This window comes from Bombina bombina, chromosome 7, assembly GCF_027579735.1.
Source record: "Bombina bombina isolate aBomBom1 chromosome 7, aBomBom1.pri, whole genome shotgun sequence".
Lineage (NCBI taxonomy): Eukaryota > Metazoa > Chordata > Amphibia > Anura > Bombinatoridae > Bombina > Bombina bombina.
In genome coordinates this window covers 17092698-17116976 of record NC_069505.1, presented here as the reverse complement: position 1 = coordinate 17116976, position 24279 = coordinate 17092698, and the positions used below count along the sequence as shown (strand labels likewise).

At 40.0% G+C, this 24279-nt stretch overlaps 1 protein-coding gene across 1 annotated transcript in view; it reads right to left on the bottom strand.

Annotated features, from left to right (window-relative positions):
- Window positions 1-24279, bottom strand: part of LOC128665774 (transmembrane protein 272) — a 129835-nt gene that overhangs the window by 76847 nt on the left and 28709 nt on the right. Inside the window, exons 3-5 of the mRNA XM_053719967.1 lie at window positions 13163-13222; window positions 6581-6757; window positions 6013-6175 (exon numbers count right to left, since the gene is read on the bottom strand). Coding sequence (XP_053575942.1) covers window positions 6013-6175; window positions 6581-6757; window positions 13163-13222 — 400 coding nt within the window. The remainder of the gene's footprint in view (window positions 1-6012; window positions 6176-6580; window positions 6758-13162; window positions 13223-24279) is intronic.

The window sequence follows — 24279 nt, the reverse complement described above, 5'->3', positions numbered from 1 at the left end:
AAAAACATACCATACCCCCCCAACATTACAACCCACCACCCACATACCCCTAATCTAACCCAAACCCCCCTTAAATAAACCTAACACTAAGCCCCTGAAGATCTTCCTACCTTGTCTTCACCATACCAGGTTCACCGATCCGTCCTGGCTCCAACATCTTCATCCAACCCAAGCGGGGGTTGGCGATCCATCATCCGGTGCTGAAGAGGTCCAGAAGAGGCTCCAAAGTCTTCCTCCTATCCGGCAAGAAGAGGACATCCGGACCGGCAAACATCTTCTCCAAGCGGCATCTTCAATCTTCTTCCATCCGGTGCGGAGCGGGTCCATCTTGAAGCAGGCGACGCGGATCCATCCTCTTCTTCCGTTGTCTCCCGACGAATGACGGTTCCTTTAAGGGACGTCATCCAAGATGGCGTCCCTCGAATTCCGATTGGCTGATAGGATTCTATCAGCCAATCGGAATTAAGGTAGGAATTTTCTGATTGGCTGATGGAATCAGCCAATCAGAAACAAGTTCAATCCGATTGGCTGATCCAATCAGCCAATCAGATTGAGCTCGCATTCTATTGGCTGATCGGAACAGCCAATAGAATGCGAGCTCAATCTGATTGGCTGATTGGATCAGCCAATCGGATTGAACTTGATTCTGATTGGCTGATTCCATCAGCCAATCAGAAAATTCCTACCTTAATTCCGATTGGCTGATAGAATCCTATCAGCCAATCGGAATTCGAGGGACGCCATCTTGGATGACGTCCCTTAAAGGAACCGTCATTCGTCGGGAGACAACGGAAGAAGAGGATGGATCCGCGTCGCCTGCTTCAAGATGGACCCGCTCCGCACCGGATGGAAGAAGATTGAAGATGCCGCTTGGAGAAGATGTTTGCCGGTCCGGATGTCCTCTTCTTGCCGGATAGGAGGAAGACTTTGGAGCCTCTTCTGGACCTCTTCAGCACCGGATGATGGATCGCCAACCCCCGCTTGGGTTGGATGAAGATGTTGGAGCCAGGACGGATCGGTGAACCTGGTATGGTGAAGACAAGGTAGGAAGATCTTCAGGGGCTTAGTGTTAGGTTTATTTAAGGGGGGTTTGGGTTAGATTAGGGGTATGTGGGTGGTGGGTTGTAATGTTGGGGGGGGGTATGGTATTTTTTTTTTACAGGCAAAAGAGCTGAAATCCTTGGGGCATGCCCCGCAAAGGGCCCTGTTCAGGGCTGGTAAGGTAAAAGAGCTTGTAACTTTTTAAATTTAGAATAGGGTAGGGAATTTTTTATTTTGGGGGGCTTTGTTATTTTATTAGGGGGCTTAGAGTAGGTGTAATTAGTTTAAAATTGTTGTAATATTTTTCTTATGTTTGTAAATATTTTATTATTTTTTGTAACTTAGTTCTTTTTTATTTTTTGTACTTTAGCTAGTTTATTTAATTGTATTTATTTGTAGCAATTGTGTTTAATTAATTTATTGATAGTGTAGTGTTAGGTTAATTGTAGGTAATTGTAGGTAGTTTATTTAATTAATTTATTGATAGGGTAGTGTTAGGTTTAATTATATCTTAGGTTAGGATTTATTTTACAGGTAAATTTGTTATTATTTTAACTAGGTAACTATTAAATAGTTCTTAACTATTTAATAGCTATTGTACCTGGTTAAAATAATTACAAAGTTGCCTGTAAAATAAATATAAATCCTAAAATAGCTACAATATAATTATAATTTATATTGTAGCTATATTAGGATTTATTTTACAGGTAAGTATTTAGCTTTAAATAGGAATAAGTTATTTAATAAGAGTTAATTTATTTCGTTAGATTAAAATTATATTTAACTTAGGGGGGTGTTAGTGTTAGGGTTAGACTTAGCTTTAGGGGTTAATCAATTTATTAGAATAGCGGTGAGCTCCGGTCGTCAGATTAGGGGTTAATAATTGAAGGTAGGTGTCGGCGATGTTAGGGAGGGCAGATTAGGGGTTAATACTATTTATGATAGGGTTAGTGAGGCGGGTTAGGGGTTAATAACTTTATTATAGTAGCGCTCAGGTCCGCTCGGCAGATTAGGGGTTAATAAGTGTAGGCAGGTGTCGGCGACGTTGAGGGGGGCAGATTAGGGGTTAATAAATATAATATAGGGGTCGGCGGTGTTAGGGGTAGCAGATTAGGGGTACATAGGGATAACGTAGGTGGCGGCGCTTTGCGGTCGGAAGATTAGGGGTTAATTATTTTAAGTAGCTGGCGGCGACGTTGTGGGGGGCAGGTTAGGGGTTAATAAATGTAATACAGGGGTCGGCGGGGTTAGGGGCAGCAGATTAGGGGTACATAAGTATAACGTAGGTGGCGGTCGGCAGATTAGGGGTTAAAAATTTAAATCGAGTGGCGGCGATGTGGGGGGAGCTCGGTTTAGGGGTACATAGGTAGTTTATGGGTGTTAGTGTACTTTAGGGTACAGTAGTTAAGAGCTTTATGAACCGGCGTTAGCCAGAAAGCTCTTAACTCCTGCTATTTTCAGGCGGCTGGAATTTTGTCGTTAGAGCTCTAACGCTCACTTCAGAAACGACTCTAAATACCGGCGTTAGAAAGATCCCATTGAAAAGATAGGATACGCAAATGGCGTAGGGGGATCTGCGGTATGGAAAAGTCGCGGCTGAAAAGTGAGCGTTAGACCCTTTAATCACTGACTCCAAATACCGGCAGTAGCCTAAAACCAGCGTTAGGAGCCTCTAACGCTGGTTTTGACGGCTACCGCCGAACTCCAAATCTAGGCCTTAGTAAATAATAGTAATTTTTATTTAGATTTATTAAAATAATATTAACGTTAGGGGGGTGTTAGTGTTAGTGTTAGTCTTAGGTTTAGGGGTTAATAAGTTTAATATAGGTGGCGGCAGTATAGGGGGGCAGGATAGGGGTTAATAAGTTTAATATAGGTGGCGGCGGGGTCCGGGAGCGGCGGTTTAGGGGTTAAACATTTAATTTAGTTGCGGTGGGGTCCGGGAGTGGCGGTTTAGGGGTTAATGAGTTTAATGTAGGTGGCGGCGGTGTAGTGGGGGGCAGGATAGGGGTTAATAAATGTAATGTAGGTGGCAGTGGGCTCCGGGTGCGGCGGTTTAGGGGTTAAACAATTTATTTAGTTGCGGCGGGGTCCGGGATCCGCAGGATAGGGGTTAATAACTTGAATATAGGTGGCGGCGGTGTAGTGGGGGGCAGGATAGGGGTTAATAGGTATAATGTAGGTGGCGGCGGGGTCCGGGAGCGGCGGTTTAGGGGTTAATACATTTATTATAGTTGCGGCGGGGTCCAGGAGCGGCGGTTTAGGGGGTAATAACTTTATTTAGGTGCGGGGGGCTCCAGGAGCAGCGGTTTAGGGGGTAAAACAGTGTAGTTTAGTGTGGGTGCTTAGTGACAGGGTAGCAAGAAAGCTGCGAAGAAGCCGTACTTGGTGTGCGGTTTCTTGACAGCTTTCTTGATAACTTTGGCGAACGTATTCAGGTCCGCGGCAGCGATGGTAGGCAAGTTCAGGCGAGCGTATTGGGGCGGCGAATGCAGGAAGTAGACGGCTTCATAACTAGAGGCCACTGTGTATATGTGTGTACATATGTATTTATTTGTTTATATATGTATATATGTCTGTAAATACATAAACACATAAAAATATATATATCTATATATACACACATAAAAATCCATCTTTAGATATGTATATGTTTGTATCTCTAGGTTAACCTCTTAAGGACATATGACGGAATATTTCCGTCATAAAACAATTGAGCAAACTGAAAGCTGTGTCCTTAAAGGGTTAAAGCCCTTTGCAGACTTTTTTTTTGAACACCTGAGACCTCATATCTGTGAGCCCTTATAAAACATTTTTGTGCAATTTTTTTTCAGATTTTTTATTAGATAGTGTTATTATGTGAGTAACTGAGGATTCTTGTGGGGATTTAAGAAGTTAGCTTTTTAATGAAATGTATATTGATATAATGCATTATTTTATTTTGTGAAAGTTCCTTTAGAAAAACTAATGTCAACTATAGCCGGAGACCTGAGGCAAATGATTTATGCTGGTCTAATAGGTTATTGGACATCTGTTTAAATATAGGACAAGTAAATCACTAATACAGTGACACTATTCTTTTGAGAAGCGAAATGCGTAGAGTGATTTGTGTCCACTCCCGGCTTCCGTAGGCGGCTCTGCTCCTTACTACCAGCTATATTGCGGCTTCATTTCAGCACGTACAACATCTGACGCAGGGGATAGCGTGTGAAGACTGCTATTGAGAGGGGCCGATAGAGTGTTTTTACATGCCTATTCATGTTTGTATCCTGTACGTGCATATTTTATGCATTTTTTATTCTGAACGTTATTAAAGCTTCTTGAATCGGAGATGCGCTTTCTTCTTTTCTTTTGATACTACAGCTTTGGGAATTCTTGGGAATAAGGAACCCTTAGTGACTGATGGGCGACCCTTCATTAAAACCACAGAGTTTATAGCAATTAGGAAAGTGTGGGACATAGGAGAGGATATCTAACAGTAATACTACCGGTGATTTTAGATATTTTTTATGTTTATTTAATTCATGCTTTATGTTTGATACACTAATTAGTGTCTGTTGTCAGCACTGCAGATTTGTTTCTGTTGGCATGAGTTTAAGTGTACTTTGTAATGTATTTTTGATATTTTGTGACACTTTTTTTGTTTTGCAAAATGGACACTGAACCCAATTTTTTTCTTTCATGATTTAGATAGCGCAGCAATTTTAAGCAACTTACTAATTTACTCCTATTATAAAGCAGGAATGTAAATCTTAGCAGCCAGTCCATTTTAGATTCAGCACCATGGATAGCACATGCTTATTGGAGGCTTACATTTACCCACCAATAAGCAAGCATAACCCAGGTTCTCAACCAAAAATGGGCCGGCTCCTATGCATCACATTCCTGCTTTTTAAATAAAGATAGCAAGAGAAGGAAGAAAAATTGATAATAGCAGTAAATTAGAAAGTTGCTTAAAATTGCTGCTCATCTGAATCATGAAAGAAAAAAAATTGGGTTTGTCCCTTTAACCAGAGCTCGGAGCCTCTGAGGTTGTGGTAATCATTTTAGCCTAAATCACGATTGGGCTCATGTGTTCGCATTTACTTTCAACTTATAATACGAGCGCACCTTCCAACACTCTCAAACAGCAGCAATAAACTTGATATTGCTTGCGCATAAATCTTAGTGCACCTTGTACTGAACTGAAATGCAAACATGTTTATAGAATTTGAGAGAAAATGTCATAAATGCCCATGGAACGCCCATGTTCAGCCTATATTACAAATAAACAACAATTACATTTTGTATTTTGTACTTTTAAGTCCGAATTTCTTGTTTTGTTTTTTTTGCACACCAGTCTACTTAAATTATGATTTACACTGTGCATATTTAATATGATTTACTCCTGTGTAATTTACAAACACATTTTACGTTTTTGATAAAATACGATTTTTTGTGAACAATTTCGTTACGAATTTTCATGCACCTTAACAATACAATTTTTTCTTGTGTATTTTTGTGTGAATGGTTCAGTTGTTCATTTTGCATGATTTTGAAATAACAAATTTAATTGTGCACTTTTGTAATCTATTCATTGCCTTCCCATACGAAAATGCAGTATACGCCCCTTAGCAAGACATCCTGTTTTCAGGGTAAAAAGTTGCTTTATAGAATTCCACCAGGGAAATAGAAGGACTGGCACCATTCTTATAGAATCTCATCAGCCCGGAGACCTTATTAGAATCTGGGCCCAAATGAGAACTGAGCGAAGGGAGGAACTCAGCAGACAGGAAAAACAGAGGAGAGACAAAAACAGTGAAATCAGCGGATGATACAACAGCTTGATTACATTAAAAATAAATAGAATTATAAATACGTTGTTTTAATTCAGTGGCAACACCAAGAAACACACAAAAGAATAAAGACTCTAAAGAGAAAGAAGAAAATCTAAATAAAGATACACAATAATGTAATTTGCTAAAAACTTACGTTTCATAAACTACATTTCTTGTTATAGCGCAGCAACAGCTACCAACCATCGCCAGTCCAATAACCACGTATTCGAATAGGAGTATTCCAAAGGCAAATAAGTATAGGTCAGGATTACATTGGCCGACATAGTCATTGTACACCCTAAAAACCCACACGCTACCTATAAACAAAAAAAATAAACATTTGCCGTTAAAAAAGAATAACCAGAATAAACTGAGTATGGTTTGCAGAACTTTCACAAAATGCTAAGTTTGTTACTGAATGATAATCAGAGAACTGGAATATCGTATAACAGAACGCATGATTTTTGGCTTCCATATTAAGCCTTTCCAATACACAGGAAGAATTTATTTATATATATATATATATATATATATATAAAGAATTATATAAAGAAATAAAAGGAAAATATATTTAAAATCATTAAAAATTATAAGAATCAACAGGGATTTCCTAGGAAGTTTTATATATCTATTTTTTCTTAATTTAACCAATAATATCAATTCATGTGCGTGAACATCCAATCACAGCATTGCATTAATACATTAACATGTAGAACACTTACCGACAATAAACCAGACGAAACTGAATATTCCTACAAAACTTTCAAAGATCATAATGATTGTTTGGCACACAAGTCTGAGGAACATTATGAAGAAAGTCACGAGATGTGTGGCACCAGAGACCAGAAGAAATATAGGTATGTAGGGTTGGATCGGACAGTCATTTTTATATAGGGCTCCTGTGAATGAGAGAGAGGGATAGAGAATAAGTGGGAGAGAGGGAGATATGAGGAAGAGAGAGAGGGATGAGTAAGGTGATCAGAGAGTGGGAAAATATATATAGAGAGAGTGGCAGAGAATGGCAGAGTGAGGTGGAGAGACAGAGAGGGGACGTGAGAGGAAGGGGTATCAAACGAGAGGAGTGAGAAAGAGAGGAAGGGGGTGAGAGAGGAAGGGGTAGTGAAAGAGGGGTGACGAGGAAGGAAGGGTTAGAGAGGTTAGAGAGTTAGAGAGAGAGGAGAAGAGTGAGGCGGTGAGAGGGACAGGAAGAGAGGGGGCAAAAGAAAAAGGGTAGAAAGAGGGGGAAGTGTGGGGAAAAAGGAGAGTGAGAAAGAAAGTGGAGAGAGAGTAGAAGGGAAGTAAAGAGAGTGTGGGAGAGAGATTTGGGGTAGAAAGAGAGGAGGAGATTTAGGTGGTTGGAGAGCAGAGAAATAGAGAGGGGTAGAGAGAGAGTGGTAGAGAATGGCATATTGAGGTGGAGAGACAGTGAGGTGGTGAGAGATGAAGGGGTAGAGAGAGGAAGGGGTATCAAACGAGAGGAGGAGTGAGAAAGAGAGGAAGGGGGTGAGAGAGGAAGGGGTAGTGAAAGAGGGGTGACAAGGAAGGAAGGGTTATAGAGGTTAGAGAGTTAGAGAGAGAGGGGAAGAGTGAGGCGGTGAGAGGGACAGGAAGAGAGGGGGCAAGAGAAAAAGGGGTAGAGAGAGGGGGAAGAAGGAGAGTGAGAAAGAATGTGGAGAGAGAGTAGAAGGGAAGTAAAGAGAGTGTGGGAGAGAGATTTGGGGTAGAAAGAGAGGAGGAGATTTAGGTGGTTGGAGAGCAGAGAAATAGAGAGGGGGAGAGAGAGAGAGAGAGAGAGAGGTAGAGAATGGCATATTGAGGTATAGAGAAAGTAAGGTGGTGAGAGAGGAATGGTAGAGAGAGGAAGGGGTATAGAGAGAGGTGATGAGTAAGGAAGGGTTAGAGAGAGAGGGGGAGAGAGAGAGAGGGGGGAGAGAGGAAGGGATAGAGAGATGGGAAGAGTGAGGCAGTGAGAGGGACAGGAAGAAGGGTGCAAGAGAGAAAGGGTTAGAGGGGGGAGTGTGGGGGGAGAAAGAGAGTGAGAAAGAGAGAGTAGAAGCGAAGTAAAGAGAGTGTGGGAGAGAGATTTGGGGTAGAAAGAGAGGAGGAGATTTAGGTGGTTGGAGAGCAGAGAAATAGAGAGGGGGAGAGAGAGAGAGAGAGAGGTAGAGAATGGCATATTGAGGTATAGAGAAAGTAAGGTGGTGAGAGAGGAATGGTAGAGAGAGGAAGGGGTATAGAGAGAGGTGATGAGTAAGGAAGGGTTAGAGAGAGAGGGGGAGAGAGAGAGAGGGGGGAGAGAGGAAGGGATAGAGAGAGGGGAAGAGTGAGGCAGTGAGAGGGACAGAAAGAAGGGTGCAAGAGAGAAAGGGTTAGAGGGGGGAGTGTGGGGGGAGAAAGAGAGTGAGAAAGAGAGAGTAGAAGGGAAGTAAAGAGAGTGTGGGAGAGAGATTTGGGGTAGAAAGAGAGGAGGAGATTTAGGTGGTTTTAGAGCGGAGAAATAGAGAGGGGGAGAGAGAGAGAGAGAGAGAGAGAGAGGTAGAGAATGGCATTTTGAGGTATAGAGAAAGTAAGGTGGTGAGAGAGGAATGGTAGAGAGAGGAGGGGTATAGAGAGAGGTGATGAGTAAGGAAGGGTTAGAGAGAGAGGGGGAGTGATGTGGTGAGAGAGAGAGAGGGGGGGAGAGAGGAAGGGATAGAGAGAGAGGGGAAGAGTGAGGCAGTGAGAGGGACAGGAAGAAGGGTGCAAGAGAGTAAGGGTTAGAGGGGGGAGTGTGGGGGGAGAAAGAGAGTGAGAAAGAGAGAGTAGAAGGGAAGTAAAGAGAGCGTGGGAGAGAGATTTGGGGTAGAAAGAGAGGAGGAGATTTAGGTGGTTGGAGAGCGGAGAAATAGAGAGGGAAAAAAGAGGGAGAGGTAGAGATAGAGAGTGAGGTGGTGAGAGAGGGAGAGAGAGAACGTGGAATAAACGACAAGGCAAGAGAGTGTGAGGAGTAAAGAGAGAGGGAGAGAGATATAGTATTATGGAATATTATTTCTTATGACTCTAAAGGCCTATAATTAGTATCTCCTATTGAAATGTCAAGACAAAATGCTCAGTCTTAACACAAATATCTGAAACATTACTGCAACAGTCAAATTTGTTATATTTATCCAGAGTTATTCAGGGCCAGATTACAAGTGGAGCGCTATTTAATGCTCCAGCTCAAGCGTTAACTGCACTAGAAGTAAGATTTATGCGCATGTTGAGTTGCGTTCATATTATAAGTTGAAAGTAAAATGTTTTCACTCGCTCGCTATCCCGACACGAGTAAAAAGCCAAACTTAGAATATCGTGCACACAATAACTTATTCCCCCTTAGAAGTCAATGGAGCAAAAAAGTGAAAAATAAAACACCCCATATAGATGATTATATATAGGTATAGATGAATATAGGGACATCTATTTATAAATACATAGAACATATTCTGCTATGTGCAGGACATTGGAATGTAAAATTGTTACGGTACCAACAGTGTACCAAGGGTTAACACCAGATGAACAATGTCCTGAATATGGGATCAGCAACTCACAACCCAGCCAGTATTTCCCCTCAAACATGAGACCAGGCTCCACATTCAAGGTAAAACAAAGTGAACTTTATTAAGGGCCATATGCCCAGTATTTATGCAGGTTAGACCCCAGATGGGGGGTGGAAAGAATGTTGTACATTAGATGGAGGGAACACGCCCTTTGACATGATACAATAGAATACCTTGCTCAAGCTGATAACAACTTAAACACAAGACACACACTTGGCTTTTCTTATCACTAGGCGTCTGCTCTCTGGATGTGATTAAACAATGGAATGTTTATCACTAACTTTAATGACAGTACACAATAGCTGAGGCTAGTCCTTGTCGTTAGAATTTAGCTTCTTAAAGCTGAACACAGTTAACTCCTTCAGTCCTGACAGAAGGGTCTGTCACAAAAATATTTACAGTAAATACAAAGTATAACACTTGAATATTGCATACATAGGATTTTACATGTTTTCATCTACTTAACTGCAAAGGGCTCCAATGCACTTATAGATATGTGTTTATTTGTGTACATATGTATTTATGTGTTTATATGTGTACATATGAATTTATGTGTTTATATGTGTACATATGTATTTATGTGTTTATATGTGTACATATATATTTATGTGTTTATATGTGTACATATGTATTTATGTGTTTATATGTGTACATATATATTTATGTGTTTATATGTGTACATATATATTTATGTGTTTATATGTGTACATATGTATTTATGTGTTTATATGTGTACATATATATTTATGTGTTTATATGTGTACATATATATTTATGTGTTTATATGTGTACATATGTATTTATGTGTTTATATGTGTACATATATATTTATGTGTTTATATGTGTACATATGTATTTATGTGTTTATATGTGTACATATGTATTTATGTGTTTATATGTGTATATATGTGTTTATTTGTGTACATATGTATTTATGTGTTTATATGTGTACATATGTTTTTATGTGTTTATATGTGTACATATATATTTATGTGTTTATATGTGTACATATGTATTTATGTGTTTATATGTGTACATATATATTTATGTATTTATATGTGTACATATATATTTATGTGTTTATATGTGTACATATATATTTATGTGTTTATATGTGTACATATGTATTTATGTGTTTATATGTGTACATATATATTTATGTGTTTATATGTGTACATATATATTTATGTGTTTATATGTGTACATATGTATTTATGTGTTTATATGTGTACATATATATTTATGTGTTTATATGTGTACATATATATTTATGTGTTTATATGTGTACATATATATTTATGTGTTTATATGTGTACATATGTATTTATGTGTTTATATGTGTACATATATATTTATGTGTTTATATGTGTACATATGTATTTATGTGTTTATATGTGTACATATATATTTATGTGTTTATATGTGTACATATGTATTTATGTGTTTATATGTGTATATATGTGTTTATTTGTGTACATATGTATTTATGTGTTTATATGTGTACATATGTTTTTATGTGTTTATATGTGTACATATATATTTATGTGTTTATATGTGTACATATGTATTTATGTGTTTATATGTGTACATATATATTTATGTATTTATATGTGTACATATATATTTATGTGTTTATATGTGTACATATATATTTATGTGTTTATATGTGTACATATGTATTTATGTGTTTATATGTGTACATATATATTTATGTGCTTATATGTGTACATATGTATTTATGTGTTTATATGTGTATATATGTGTTTATATGTGTATATATGTGTATATATGTATATTTATGTGTATATATGTGTATATATGTGTTTATACGTGTATATATGTGTTTATATGTGTATATATGTGTATATATGTGTATATATGTGTTTATATGTGTATATATGTGTATATATGTGTTTATATGTGTATATATGTGTATATATGTGTATATATGTGTATATATGTGTATATATGTGATTATATGTGTATATATGTGCTTATATGTGTTTATATGTGTATATATGTGTATATATGTGTATATATGTCTGTAAATACATATATAAACATATAAATAAATGCTGTGTTGATATGTGTATATATCTCAGTAAATACACATATATATATATATATATACACACATATAAACATATATAAATATACATCATTAGACATGTGTATGTATCTCTATATTAAAACCCTTTGCAGCCTTTTTTCTTCTTCTAACACCTGAGATTTCATATCTTTGAGTCCTTATAACTATTTTGGGCAATATTCTTGTTAATAATTTTTATCAGACAGTGTTATTATGGGTGTAACTGTACCTTGGAATGTATTGTTGATGTGTCACAGTTCTGAGGTTGCGCTAACACAACACATTGAAGAGATAGCGTTAACTTTCAACTTGTAATACGAAGAAAAAACCCGATGTGCACAAACAGCGCAATAAACCCCTTGTGTGTACCTTAGTGCGTAACTATTAGCTCTCCACTCATAATCTAGCACTAAATGTTTAAAAAAGGGCGTTATATTGACATTTGTCTACAAGCTTAAAGGGACACTAAATCCATTTTTTTTTTTCTTTAATGATTAAGATAAAGCAGCAATTTTAAGCAACTTACTAATTTACTCCTATTATCAATTTTTTTTTCGTTCACTTGCTATCTTTATTTAAAAAGCAGGAATGTAAACCTTAGGAGCCGGACCAATTTTGGTTCAGAACCTGGGTTACGCTTGCTTATTGGTTGGCTGAATGTAGTCACCAATAAGCAAGTGCTATCCAGGGTGCTGAACCTAAAATTGTCCGGCTTCTTACTTTACATTCCTGCTTTTTTAAATAAAGATACCAAGAGAAGAAAGAAAATTGAAAATAAGATAAATAAAAAATAAATTAGAAAGTTGCTGCTCTATCTGAATCATGAAAGAAACAATTTGGGTTTATCTTCCCTTTAGTTGAAATAATTTTTATTAATTGCACTTCATGGTACATAATAGAGAAACAAGTTTAGTGTCCCTTTAAAGGGACATTAACCCCACATTTGTTTTTCATGATTTAGATAGAGAATACAATCTTAAACGACTTTATGGTTTACTTATATTATCAAATTTGCTTTATTCTCTTTGTATCCTTTGTTAAAAGGGTAACAACGTACTGCTGGGAGCTACCTAAGCATAGTAGGTGAGCCAAAGATGTATTTATGTGCAGCTACTAATCAACCGCTAGCTCCCAGTAGTGTATAGCTTCTTCTGAGCCTAACTAGGTATGTTTTTAAACAAAGGATACCAAGAGCACAAAGCAAACTAGATAATAGAACTAAAATGAAAAGTTGTTTAAAATCACTTGCTCTATCTGAATCATGACAGTTTAATGTTTAGTTTGACTGCCCAGCACACACAATATAATTTGTACTTTTTGTACTACATTTCTTAAATCTTCTGTAAACAAAATAATGGCACAAAATACAAACAATAGAATTGAACCTCTGCAAAAAAAAACAAAAAAAAAACAAAACAATAAGACAGAAATAGTTTTCTATATGTTCTATTACAGTAGCTCACACTAATTATAGCTAAACCAAAATATAGAAAGAAATTCCCCGGAAGTGTAAAAAATGTCTGATCCCCTGGCATTGAAATGGTTAATCGGGTCACAAATTATTGTAAACCTTTAAATAGATATTTACAAAATAGGAATGATATGAAATAGTCGTCTACGTATCCTACATTGAGACTTACCCATAACTATCATAGCAACACCTATTCCAATCCAAATTGTCAAAGTAATAATTTGGGCACCTTAAAAAAAACAAAAAACAAGGTAATTTCAGCATCAGAATCTATAACTTATATCTCACCAAAAATATAAGGGATCATCTGAGAAAGAGGAAACAAAGAAATCGAATACTCCTGACCAATGTTCCCTCTAATTGTTTTTATTTGTGTGCAATTATTTTTTTCTGTGTGCGTACTTGATACTGTGTACTCGGTACTGTGTGCAGCACTGTGCGAGTAGAGAAGAATAGCTGATATTTAACCTTAGAGTAAATTTTAACCAGTTATCATGTTATTAGTAAATTATCAGCCACCACAACTACACCAAAATAAAACACAGAATGTCTTGAATTATTTTTTCAAATCTGTCCACCAAACGCGGTTGAGCGTATTCTGTGTGCCTCGTGGTGCTAGTGACGTCACTAAACCAGTGACACGTGCTTCCTGTTTATGGCTGGTTCATTGGATGAGGGGTCTCAAGGAACTCCGTTCCTGTAGTTCCACTGCCTTGCTTCAGGAGTTGCATATCAGCTGGTTAGATACTCCAAAGGCTCTCCTCTAGTAAACGCATAATATGAATAGGCTGCTGCAATGTGCTGTAGATCCCGACGGCAGTGCAGCTGAATTTACTGGCTCGCTGGCAAAAATATATAGACTTAAAAAACTGAAGAATGTCATTTACTGGTGTTCTTCAGTTTTTTAAGTTTTAGTTAACATGCCACGCAATCCAAACAGAGATTTGCTAGCAGAATTCTTTTCCCTAAGAGCTTGCACAGCAGACAAATGTATCTTGGTTGCTAGATGACGCTTCATGTAATCAAGTTTCCATCCGTCATCCCAGGTCTTACCGGTAGAGAAAGCAACTTTCCCTTCAGTGCATACTGTACAGATCACACCAACATCAGGTTTATGTATAAATATCTCCCCAAGTCGAATGCAAATCATCTTTACTGATGTGTGTGAATGTAACATACCTGTACCTTTAAATCCTAAATACCTCCCATTCTCCTCTCTCCTTTTAAATTCCCACTTCCTGCTAATCCAAATTGCTTGGTTATTGAGTATACCTTGTGCCTAGCAGTGCTCTCTATCTCTGAGAGTTGTTTCTGCCTATAGAACTTTGTTACCATTGAATCCCTGGAAGTTACTTCATCTGTACACAGACGCTGTCTGTGTACAACCAACTTTCTATTACTTATAGTTACCAGCAGTCCGGAATTCTTCTCCTCTTTTCACAGACGCTGTCTGTGCACCTCCAGCTCAAGTCATTCCCCTGCACGCTGTTCAGTCTCTCACAGATGCTATCTGCACCTCCAGCTCAAGTCATTTCACCTGCACGCTGTCTGTGCACCTCCAGCTCAAGTCATTTCACCTGCACGCTGCCTGTGCACCTCCAGCTCGTCATTTCACCTGCACGCTGTCTGTGCACCTCCAGCTCAAGTCATTTCACCTGCACGCTGCCTGTGCACCTCCAGCTCAAGTCATTTCACCTGCACGCTGCCTTTGCACCTCCAGCTCAAGTCATTTCACCTGCACGCTGTCTGTGCACCTCCAGCTCAAGTCATTTCACCTGCACGCTGTCTGTGCACCTCCAGCTCAAGTCATTTCACCTGCACGCTGCCTGTGCACCTCCAGCTCGTCATTTCACCTGCACGCTGTCTGTGCACCTCCAGCTCAAGTCATTTCACCTGCACGCTGCCTGTGCACCTCCAGCTTAAGTAATTTCACCTGCACGCTGTCTGTGCACCTCCAGCTCAAGTCATTTCACCTGCACGCTGTCTGTGCACCTCCAGCTCAAGTCATTTCACCTGCACGCTGTCTGTGCACCTCCAGCTCAAGTCATTTCACCTGCATGCTGTTCAGTCTCTCACAGACGCTATCTGTGCTCCATCACATCATCACATTTGGCTGCACGCTCTCTGGTCTTACCGCAAGTACTTTGTATAACAAACTGCCTTGTCAAACCTTTCAAATATTACCTTGAAAAATCTAATAATATATATACCTTGCAAATCAATGTGTTTAAACCCATCTACTCTAAACCGTTACTTCGCTACCAAAGATATTTCAGCTATCACTTGATTATCAACTATAACATTATTGTAACCCTGCTTCTCAAACTGAAAGTAACTAGCTCGGACTTGACAGTGAGTATTCTGTTCTTGTAAAGCGCGGCTATTAACCCGTAAGGGTCTCAAGGCACTGAGGGTTGCAGTTCAGTCGAAGAGCCAGGTCTTGAGGTTCTTTCTGAACTTAGTTAGGGCGGTAGCTTGTCTGAGGTGCAGCGGGAGGGTGTTCCAAGTCTTGGCTGCCAGGTGAGAGAAGGATCTGCCTCCTGCTGTGGTTTTCCTGATGCGGGGGATGACTGCGAGGGCTAGGTCGGCCGATCAAAGTTGTCTGGCAGGAGTGTAGAAGGTAACGCTGTGGTTCAAGTATTCATGACCGATGTTGTGGAGGGCCTTGAATGCGTGGGTGAGAAGCTTGAAGGTTATTCTTTTGTTGATGGGGAGCCAGTGCAGGTCTCGCAGGTGATTGGTGATGTGGCATTGACGAGGAATGTCAAGGATTAGTCTGGCCGAGGTGTTCTGGATGCGCTGTAGTCTCTTTTGAAGCTTGATGGTAGTGCCGGCGTAGAGTTCGTTACCATAGTCCAGTCGGCTGCTGACGAGGGCGTGAGTGACAGTCTTCCTGGTCTCGGTTGTGATCCATTTGAAGATCTTTCGCAGCAGGTGAAGTGTGTGGAAGCATGCAGAAGAGACGGCGTTGATTTGCCGGTCCATGGAGAGCGATGAGTCCAGGATGACGCCTAGATTTTGTGCATGGTCGGTGGGGGTTGGAGGGTGTCTGAGGGCTGTGGGCCACCAGGAGTTATTCCAAGCGGATGTGGTGGGACTGAGGAGGAGGACTTCGGTCTTGTCTGCATTCAGCTTTAGGCAGTTGTAGCTCATCCAGGTGGCGACTGCTGTCAGTCCTTTGTGGACGTTTATCTTGGCGGTGGTGCGGTCACTGGTGAGTGAGATGATTAGCTGGGTGTCGTCGGCATGGGAGACGATGCTGAGGTTGTGTCGTCGGGCGATGGCGGCGAGAGGGGCCATGTAGATGTTGAATAGGGTGAGGCTCAGCGAAGAGCCTTGGGGTACACCGCAGCTGATTTCTGTGGGCTTGGAGGTGAAGGGTTCTGAGTCTAACTTTCTGGGTTCTGCAGGTGACGAAGGAGGTGATCCATTCCAGGGCTTTGTCGCGTATTCCTGTTGTGGAGGGTGAGGTGGGACACAGTGTCAAATGCTGCTGAGAGGTCTAGGAGAATGAGGGCGGCGGTCTCTCCTCGGTCGAGTAGGGTGAGGATGTCATCTATGGCGGTGAGGAGGGCGGTCTCGGTGCTGTGGTTGCTCCTGAAACCAGATTGGGAGGGATCCTGGGTGTGGTTGGCTTTGATGTAGTCAACGAGTTGCGCGTTGATAGACTTCTCAGTGACTTTGGCCACAAAGGGGAGCAGAGAGATTGGGCGGAAGTTCTTCGGATCATTGGGGTCAGCCGTTGTTTTTTTCAGTAGGGGTTTTAATTCTGCGTGCTTCCAATCATCCGGGAAGGTGGCGATTTCGATGGAGCAGTTGATGGTGCTGCAGAGCTCGGGGGCGATGGTGTCACCCGCTTTGTTGAAAATGTGATGCCGCCATGGGTCCGAGGGTTCTCCGGAGTGGATCGATCTCATGATTTTGATGGTGTCCTCTGTGGTGAGGGGGCTCCAGATGGTCCGTGGGGGGTAGGCGGTGGTGTATTTGGGTGAGGTATCGGTGGGAGTTGGTGGGTAGGCGGTGGTGGGTGAGTTCTGGGGCACGAAGCTGTCATAGATGTTGATGATCTTGCGTTGGAAGTACATTGCGAGGTTATCGCAGAGGTCCTGGGAGGGCGGGATTTCGTTGGTGTCGCTGTTGGGATTGGAGAATTCCTTGATGACTGTGAATAGCTCCTTGCTGTTGTGGACGTTGGCATTGATTCTATCTTGGATGGCTGTCTTCTTGGTGGTTTTGATGAGGTGGTGGTGGGTAGTGATGGTTTCTTTTTAGGCTGTTTTATTTGAAGGGGTCTTGCTGGATCTCCAGGTCCTTTCCAATCGCCTGCAGTGGCATTTGGAGTCCTGGAGGGCAGGGGTGAACCAACTAGCCTTGTTGGTGGGTTGGCGGTTGGACGATTTCTTGAGAGGGGCGAGGGTGTTGGCGCAGTCTTTGAGTCAGTGGTGGAGGTTGCAGGTGGAGGAGTTGGCATCTGTGGAGGTAGCTGGGGGGCACTTGTTCAGGGTGGAGTGCAGTTGGTCTTTGGTGATGTTGTTCCAGTTTCTGCGGGGTGGGTGGTGCTGCCTGAGGTGTGTGGTGGGTTTGTTGAAGGAAAAGTGTATGCAATGGTGGTCGGTCCAATGGAGTTCGGTGATGTGGTTGACTGAGATGTGGTTGCCTGCAGAGAAGATAGGGTCGAGGGTGTGTCCGCTAAGTGGGTTGGGGAGTTGACGAGTTGCTTTAGTCCGATGGTTCCAAGGTTTCCTAAGAGGTTGGTAGTGTTGTGGTCGTTGGAGTTGTCTAGGTGGAAATTGATATCACCAAGGAGGATGTAGTCTGTGGAGGGGAGGGCGTGGAGTGCGATGAGGTCGGTGATGGAGTCGCAGAAGGCAGGACGAGGTCCGGGAGGTCTGTAGATGAGGGTGCCATGGAGGGTGGTGTTGGGACTGACCTGGATCTTGAAGTGTAGGTGTTCCAAGCCTGGTGAGTGGTAATCGGAGCTGGTTGTGACGTGGAGGGAGTGTTTGTGGACGATGGCGATGCCTCCTCCCGGTCGGTTGCTGCGGTCCTTGTGGGAGATCTTGAATATATCTATAAACAATAACATAGCCCTACATAGTGGAATATTTAGGTTACCTACATTTCTTTCAGTTGTTTAACGGATTCATTAGATTTTTCACTAAACATACCTAGATTTGGAGGTGCCTTTTTGCACAATAACCTTAGTTTCATCTTAATGCTTTGAGTAATTCAGGTGGAACATTGCTAGCTGGTGATTGCTCGCTGCACATATATGACTTTTGTCATTAGCTCACCTGATGTGATCAGCTAGCTCCCAGTAGTGCATTACTGCTCCTTCAACAAAGGTTACCAGGAGAACAAAGTAAATTTGCTAATAGAAGTAAATTGGAAGGACATATATGCTGTATATGAATCATGAGAGAAATAATTTTCTGTTTTATGTCCCTTTAAATGTATTTATTTCTTGGCCAATGATTCTATTTGCTAAATATGTTTTTTTTTTTATTTAAAGATCAATTTTTTTTAATTCACAGTCTTTTCTTTTTTATTTGCCTTTTAAGTTTAAAATATGGTAAATAATTTGAGAAATGTAGACACCCTACTTATAAATAAATATGCAACCCCTCTGCCCTCTCTCTTTCCTAAACACTTAAAGGGACCGTCTACTCCAGAATTGGTATTGTTTAAAAATAAAGATAATCCCCTTATTACCCATTACCCAGTTTTGCAAAACCAACAGGATTATAATAATATACTTTTTACCTCTGTGATTACCTATATCTAAGCTTCTGCAGACTGCCCCCTTATCTCAGTTCTATTTAAAGACTTTCATTTATAGCCAATCAGTGTCCTCTCAAAAGTAACTCCACGGGCGTGAGCACAATCTTATCTACATGGCACACATGAACTAATGCCCCCTAGCTGTAAAAACCCATCAGATGCATTTTAGATAAAACGCAGCCTTTAAGGGTTTAGAAACCAGTTTATCAGAATACTAGGTTTAGCTTTGAACAAAGAATACAGAGAGAACAAAGTCAATTTGATGATAAAATTAAATTGGAAAGTTGTTAAAAAATGACATGCCCTATCTGAACCATGAAACTTTAATTTGGACTAGACTGTCCCTTTAAACCTTGTCCACCTGAGCCAACGTAGGTTTACTCTTTAGCAAAGGATAGCGAAAGAACAAAGCACAATTTGATAATAGGAGTAAACAAATGGATTTAAAATCTGCTTCTGAAGATCTAATACAAGGGTTAAATTACAAAGACACACATTTATATATATATATATCTTGCTTAAAATTGTATATACAGTATATTATATTTATATTTATATATATATATATACTGTCAAAAGAACTTGCACTCACTGGAATTTTTAAACAAACAATTTTACTTGTGATAATAGTGACATTTCGAGGATAATATATCCCCTTCCTCAGACAACAAGGGATTCAACACACAGTGCATATATAAGCATATAACATAAAAACCCCTCCCCCTAATTAGAACAAAAAAACGCCAAACAGGTTACCATGGTGACTGATACGTCACAATGTCAACAATAATGTGATAGTGTTGTTATCATATATAAGTGATCGTGTCATGAAGTAACACAGAGGAACTGGGGAGACACGGCATACAGACATCAGAGAACAAAACAGACCCTACAAGGATAACCATCAGCTTTATATCTATAAAACTATAATAAAAAGCCAATACATAACAGAGGTTGGTACCTACAGACCTACCATGTCTATGTTCCACACTTTGTAGCAACCCGAGAGCAGGGCCGCCACTAGGAATTGTGGGGCCCCTGACTTAACCATTGATCAGGGCCCCCCCCCCCTTGACATGTGCAATTTTTTTACCAAGTTACTAAAACGTATATGCACTTTATTCTTAAAGTGCCACTAAACCCAAAATCTTTCTTTCATGATTCAGATAGAACATACAAATTTAAACAACATTACAATTTACTTCTATTATTTATTTTGCTTAATTTTTTAGAAATCCTTATTTGAAGACAAAGCAATGCACATGGGTGAGCCAATCACATGAGGCTTCTATGTGCAGCAACCAATCAGCAGCTACTGAGCATATCTAGATATGCTTTTCAGCAAAGAATATCAAGAGAATAAAACAAATTAGATAATAGAAGTAAAATAGAAATATGTTTAAAATTGCATTCTCTTTCTAAATCATGAAAGAAAAAATGTAGGTTTCATGTCCCTTTAAGTGTCTATTTAAACTTGGAAATGTTGTAAAGGTAGTAACATACAAACACACAGACACACTCATATACTGAAACACACACTCACACTCACACATAAGGATTCACATATAGACACTCTAGCAGACACGCAAAGAAAAACACTCAGACACAGACACCCAAACAGACACTCAGCACTTGTTTACATTGACCTGACAATTAATGAGGTAAACTACAGTTTTGTAAAAAAAAAAAAAAAAAAGGAGATTTAGAAAACAAAATATGGAGTTCTGATTATCTTTTTGTAAAGGAAGATGCCAACTAAATGACAACAGCATGCAGTGGCTGAAAGGAAGGGCCCTGAACTGCCTAAACAATAATTTAAAGGTTAAATGATGGATTGGTGACTTCCGGAAAGGTCTTATTAGTCTCAAAGTCTGTAGAAAGATGTGAATAATCAGTAGTAAGGTCAAAATGTCCTAAAAGGAACAGACAATGGACACACACACACAAACTCAAACTTGCACATACACCCAAGGAAACACCGACAGAGACAGCCTCAGAAAACACACACACAGAGAAACTCACAGAAAACACACAAATACATACACACACAGAGAGACAACCACATAAAACACAGAAAGACATACATACACACACCCTCACTGAGATATCCAGAGAAAACACACAAAGACATACACACACCCTCACAGAGACACCCACAGAAAATACACACCCTCACAGACACAAACCAAAGCACAAAGACATAAAGACAGACACCCACAGAAACACTCACAGGAGGAAACATTGATGTACCTTGCATCCCCTAAATCAACATTGTGTGACATGCATGATACAAAAAAAATGCAGAAATTAAGAGATCACTTTTTAAAGAATCATATTTGTAAATGTGCAAACAAAAATAATTCTGTGAATTCAAAATTGTACATTAATGATCTGGGTAGATGGCTAGATGAAGAAAAGTACTTTTAAAAGGTTTGTTTGTTGTTTCCCCATTTTCCCCAACCAAAAGCACCACTTCAAATATAGTGTACAAATGTTCCCATCTGTCAGCTGTACTTATGGATTTTGAAAATGCTGTACTCTATATGGTCTTGGTGGAACCATAAGCTGTGGTACTCAGTCTCATACCATTAGATCTGGTTAAATGCAGGATTTAGGCTTGTTGGTATGTATTTCAAAATTAAGTCAGCTGTAGTGTAAACTGAACAGTTTTAAGTTAACCTGTCTCATTTCAAACACTGAGCAATCTTAGTCTGAGAGTATAACATTTTATACAGATGTAAACATCTTAGATAAAATGCCTCCTTGCATCTGGAAAGTCCTTGCATAAAGTGGCAGTAAACTGGAATGTAATATATATATAATGTATATAAATGCATATCTGCCAAACGGGCACCTACCATTTGTGTATTGAGTAGGAAACATTTCTGAATGGTTTTAAATATAGAATTTCTACAGCATTGTCAAATAATCATAAATACACTGCTGCTAAAAAAAATGTGTTTTTATAGACCCCTGGCCCCACCATACAACTACTACCACACTGAAGTTACAATCCGAAATTGCAAAGAAATAAAAATCATTTGCTAAATAAGTCCTACCCTCTCTGCAAATGAAAGTGATCTGCTGTCTGACTCAGACACACACTGTACAAAGTGCCAAGTCTGTCTCACACTGTGCATAGTGGTTTAGTGCACACTCAGAAATCCTCTCAAATGCTAATACTTTACTCCTTGTAAAAACATTTCCCATGCTCAATTAGTACTCTGCTGTAGTACCCACTGGTGGCTGCCAAAATTAAAAAAAAAAAAAAAAAAAAATTTTTTTTTTTTTTTTTTTTTTTTTTTTTTAGTTCTTGCCTCATGGGGCCCCCCTGGCCCACTGGGCCCCTGACAGGAGTCACCCCTGTCACCCCCTGATGGCGGCCCTGCCCGAGAGATTCACCCCAACACCAGCAAACCGTAACGCAACGCTAATCCGAAACCCGGAAGTCACAGGTGCGTCACGTGGGAGGCAAATAGCCTATCACATTGCTTGTTTGTCCGGTTGCCATGGAGATCTCTCACGGCGATACACAGCGGAGCAGAGTCAAGCACACATCAACACAGTGCCTAGAAAAAAAGTCATCAAGCGCCTACAAACCTATAACAAATAACTATCGATCACTCACACCATTCCTACTAATGAGACACATACATTAAAACCAATATGTACATAGTATACCATCCATAAACGACTGACCTAGATAATTAAGATATAGAAACAAACAGTAATAGATCGCCTCTAACACAGTTAGAACTGCTAATTGTCAACATTATCATATCTACGAAATTATATATACGGGATAAAAACCCAATACATAACATAGGATAGTGCCTACAGATCTACCATGTCTATGTCCCACACTTTGGAGCGCCCTGAGGGATTCACCCCGACACCAGCAAACCGCAACGCTGATCCAAAACCCGGAAGTCACTGGTGCGTCACGTGGGAGGCAAATAGCCTATCACATTGCTTGTTTGTCCGGTTGCCATGGAGATCTCTCACGGCGATACACAGTGAAGCAGAATCAAGCATACATCAACACAGAGCCTAAATATAAAGTCAAACTCCTACAAACCTATGGCAAATAATTATCAATCACTCACAACATTCATACTAATGAGACACATAAGTTAAAACCAATACATACATAGTATACCATCCGTAAACGACTAACTTAGATAATAGAAACAATCATTAATGGATAGCCTCTAACACTGCAAACTTCTAGGTAATCATAACAAAATGATCATAGTAAACAATAATCAACCTGAAATGGAACGTGGACTCTCATACTAAAAAAAAAAAAAGAAAGGCAAGCGTCAAAGACTCATTTTAACCATAAGGGCTAATCAAAGAAAACAATGCCAATCAAACATAGTATTGAGTCCATGGGGTTGTAAGGTATTTAGTCAATAGATCCACTTGGCCTCAATCTGTAGGAGAAGTTTCTTCCTATCAACCCCTCGTCTGAGTGGAGGGACGTGGTCAATCAGTGTGAATCGCAGATCTTGGACCCCATGGCCCTGTTCTAAGAAATGCCTGGCTACTGGCTGGTCGCTAGTTCCTTTTTTAAGGGCTGTCCTGATAGATGATCTGTGATTTGCAAGGCGAGTCCTGGCATCATCAGTGGTTTTACCCACATAAAATCTGCCACAACTGCAGTTCAAAAGGTATACCACATAGGTGGTCGTGCAGGTAAGGACATGTCTAATTTGGTAACGTTGTTGTCGATGGGGATGTCCAAAGGTTGCACCTTGGATCATAGAGTTACAGGTGGTGCACCCTAAGCACCTATAGCAACCCGGTTTCTTTCTTTGGGAAAGCCACGTGTCACTTGTATAGCAGTGGATGGGATCCGTTAACATGAGCAGATCTTTCAGACTTTTGTCTCATTTATACCCCACTCGCGGGTTCTGCCAGAAATTAAACGGAAGTGAAGGATCACCTTGTACTATATGCCAATGCTGTTTTAGAGTCTTTCCCAAAGACCTAGTTGAGGGACTATAGGTAGTAGTGAAAGTCATTCTTGGCTCGGCATCTATCTTAGATGTTCCAGGCATAGTGACCATTCTCTCTGCTGCAGACCTGCTTTGATGTATCAGACGTGGGTTATATCCCCTTTGTATAAACCGTTGTTCCATTTGGGTTAGCTGCTCATTCCTCGTTACAGTATCACTATTGTTCCTAATGGCCCGGCACAACTGGGCTTTTGGAATTGCTTTCAATAGCTCTGTGGGATGGTTACTGGTGGCATGCAAAATTGAGTTTTTGTCAGTAGGCTTTCTGAACAATGATGTACCCAATTGGCCAATCTCCGTCTTAAGAATATTAAGATCCAAAAATTCAATACTAGATGTGTCATGTTTAAGCTTGAATTTGACTGGGTTCTCAAGGGAATTTAAGTGTGTAAACCATGATTTTAACTCTGTTGATGTACCCCTCCAGTTGATCAGGAGGTCATCTATATAGCGTCTATAGAAAAGAATCTCTGGTTTATCATAT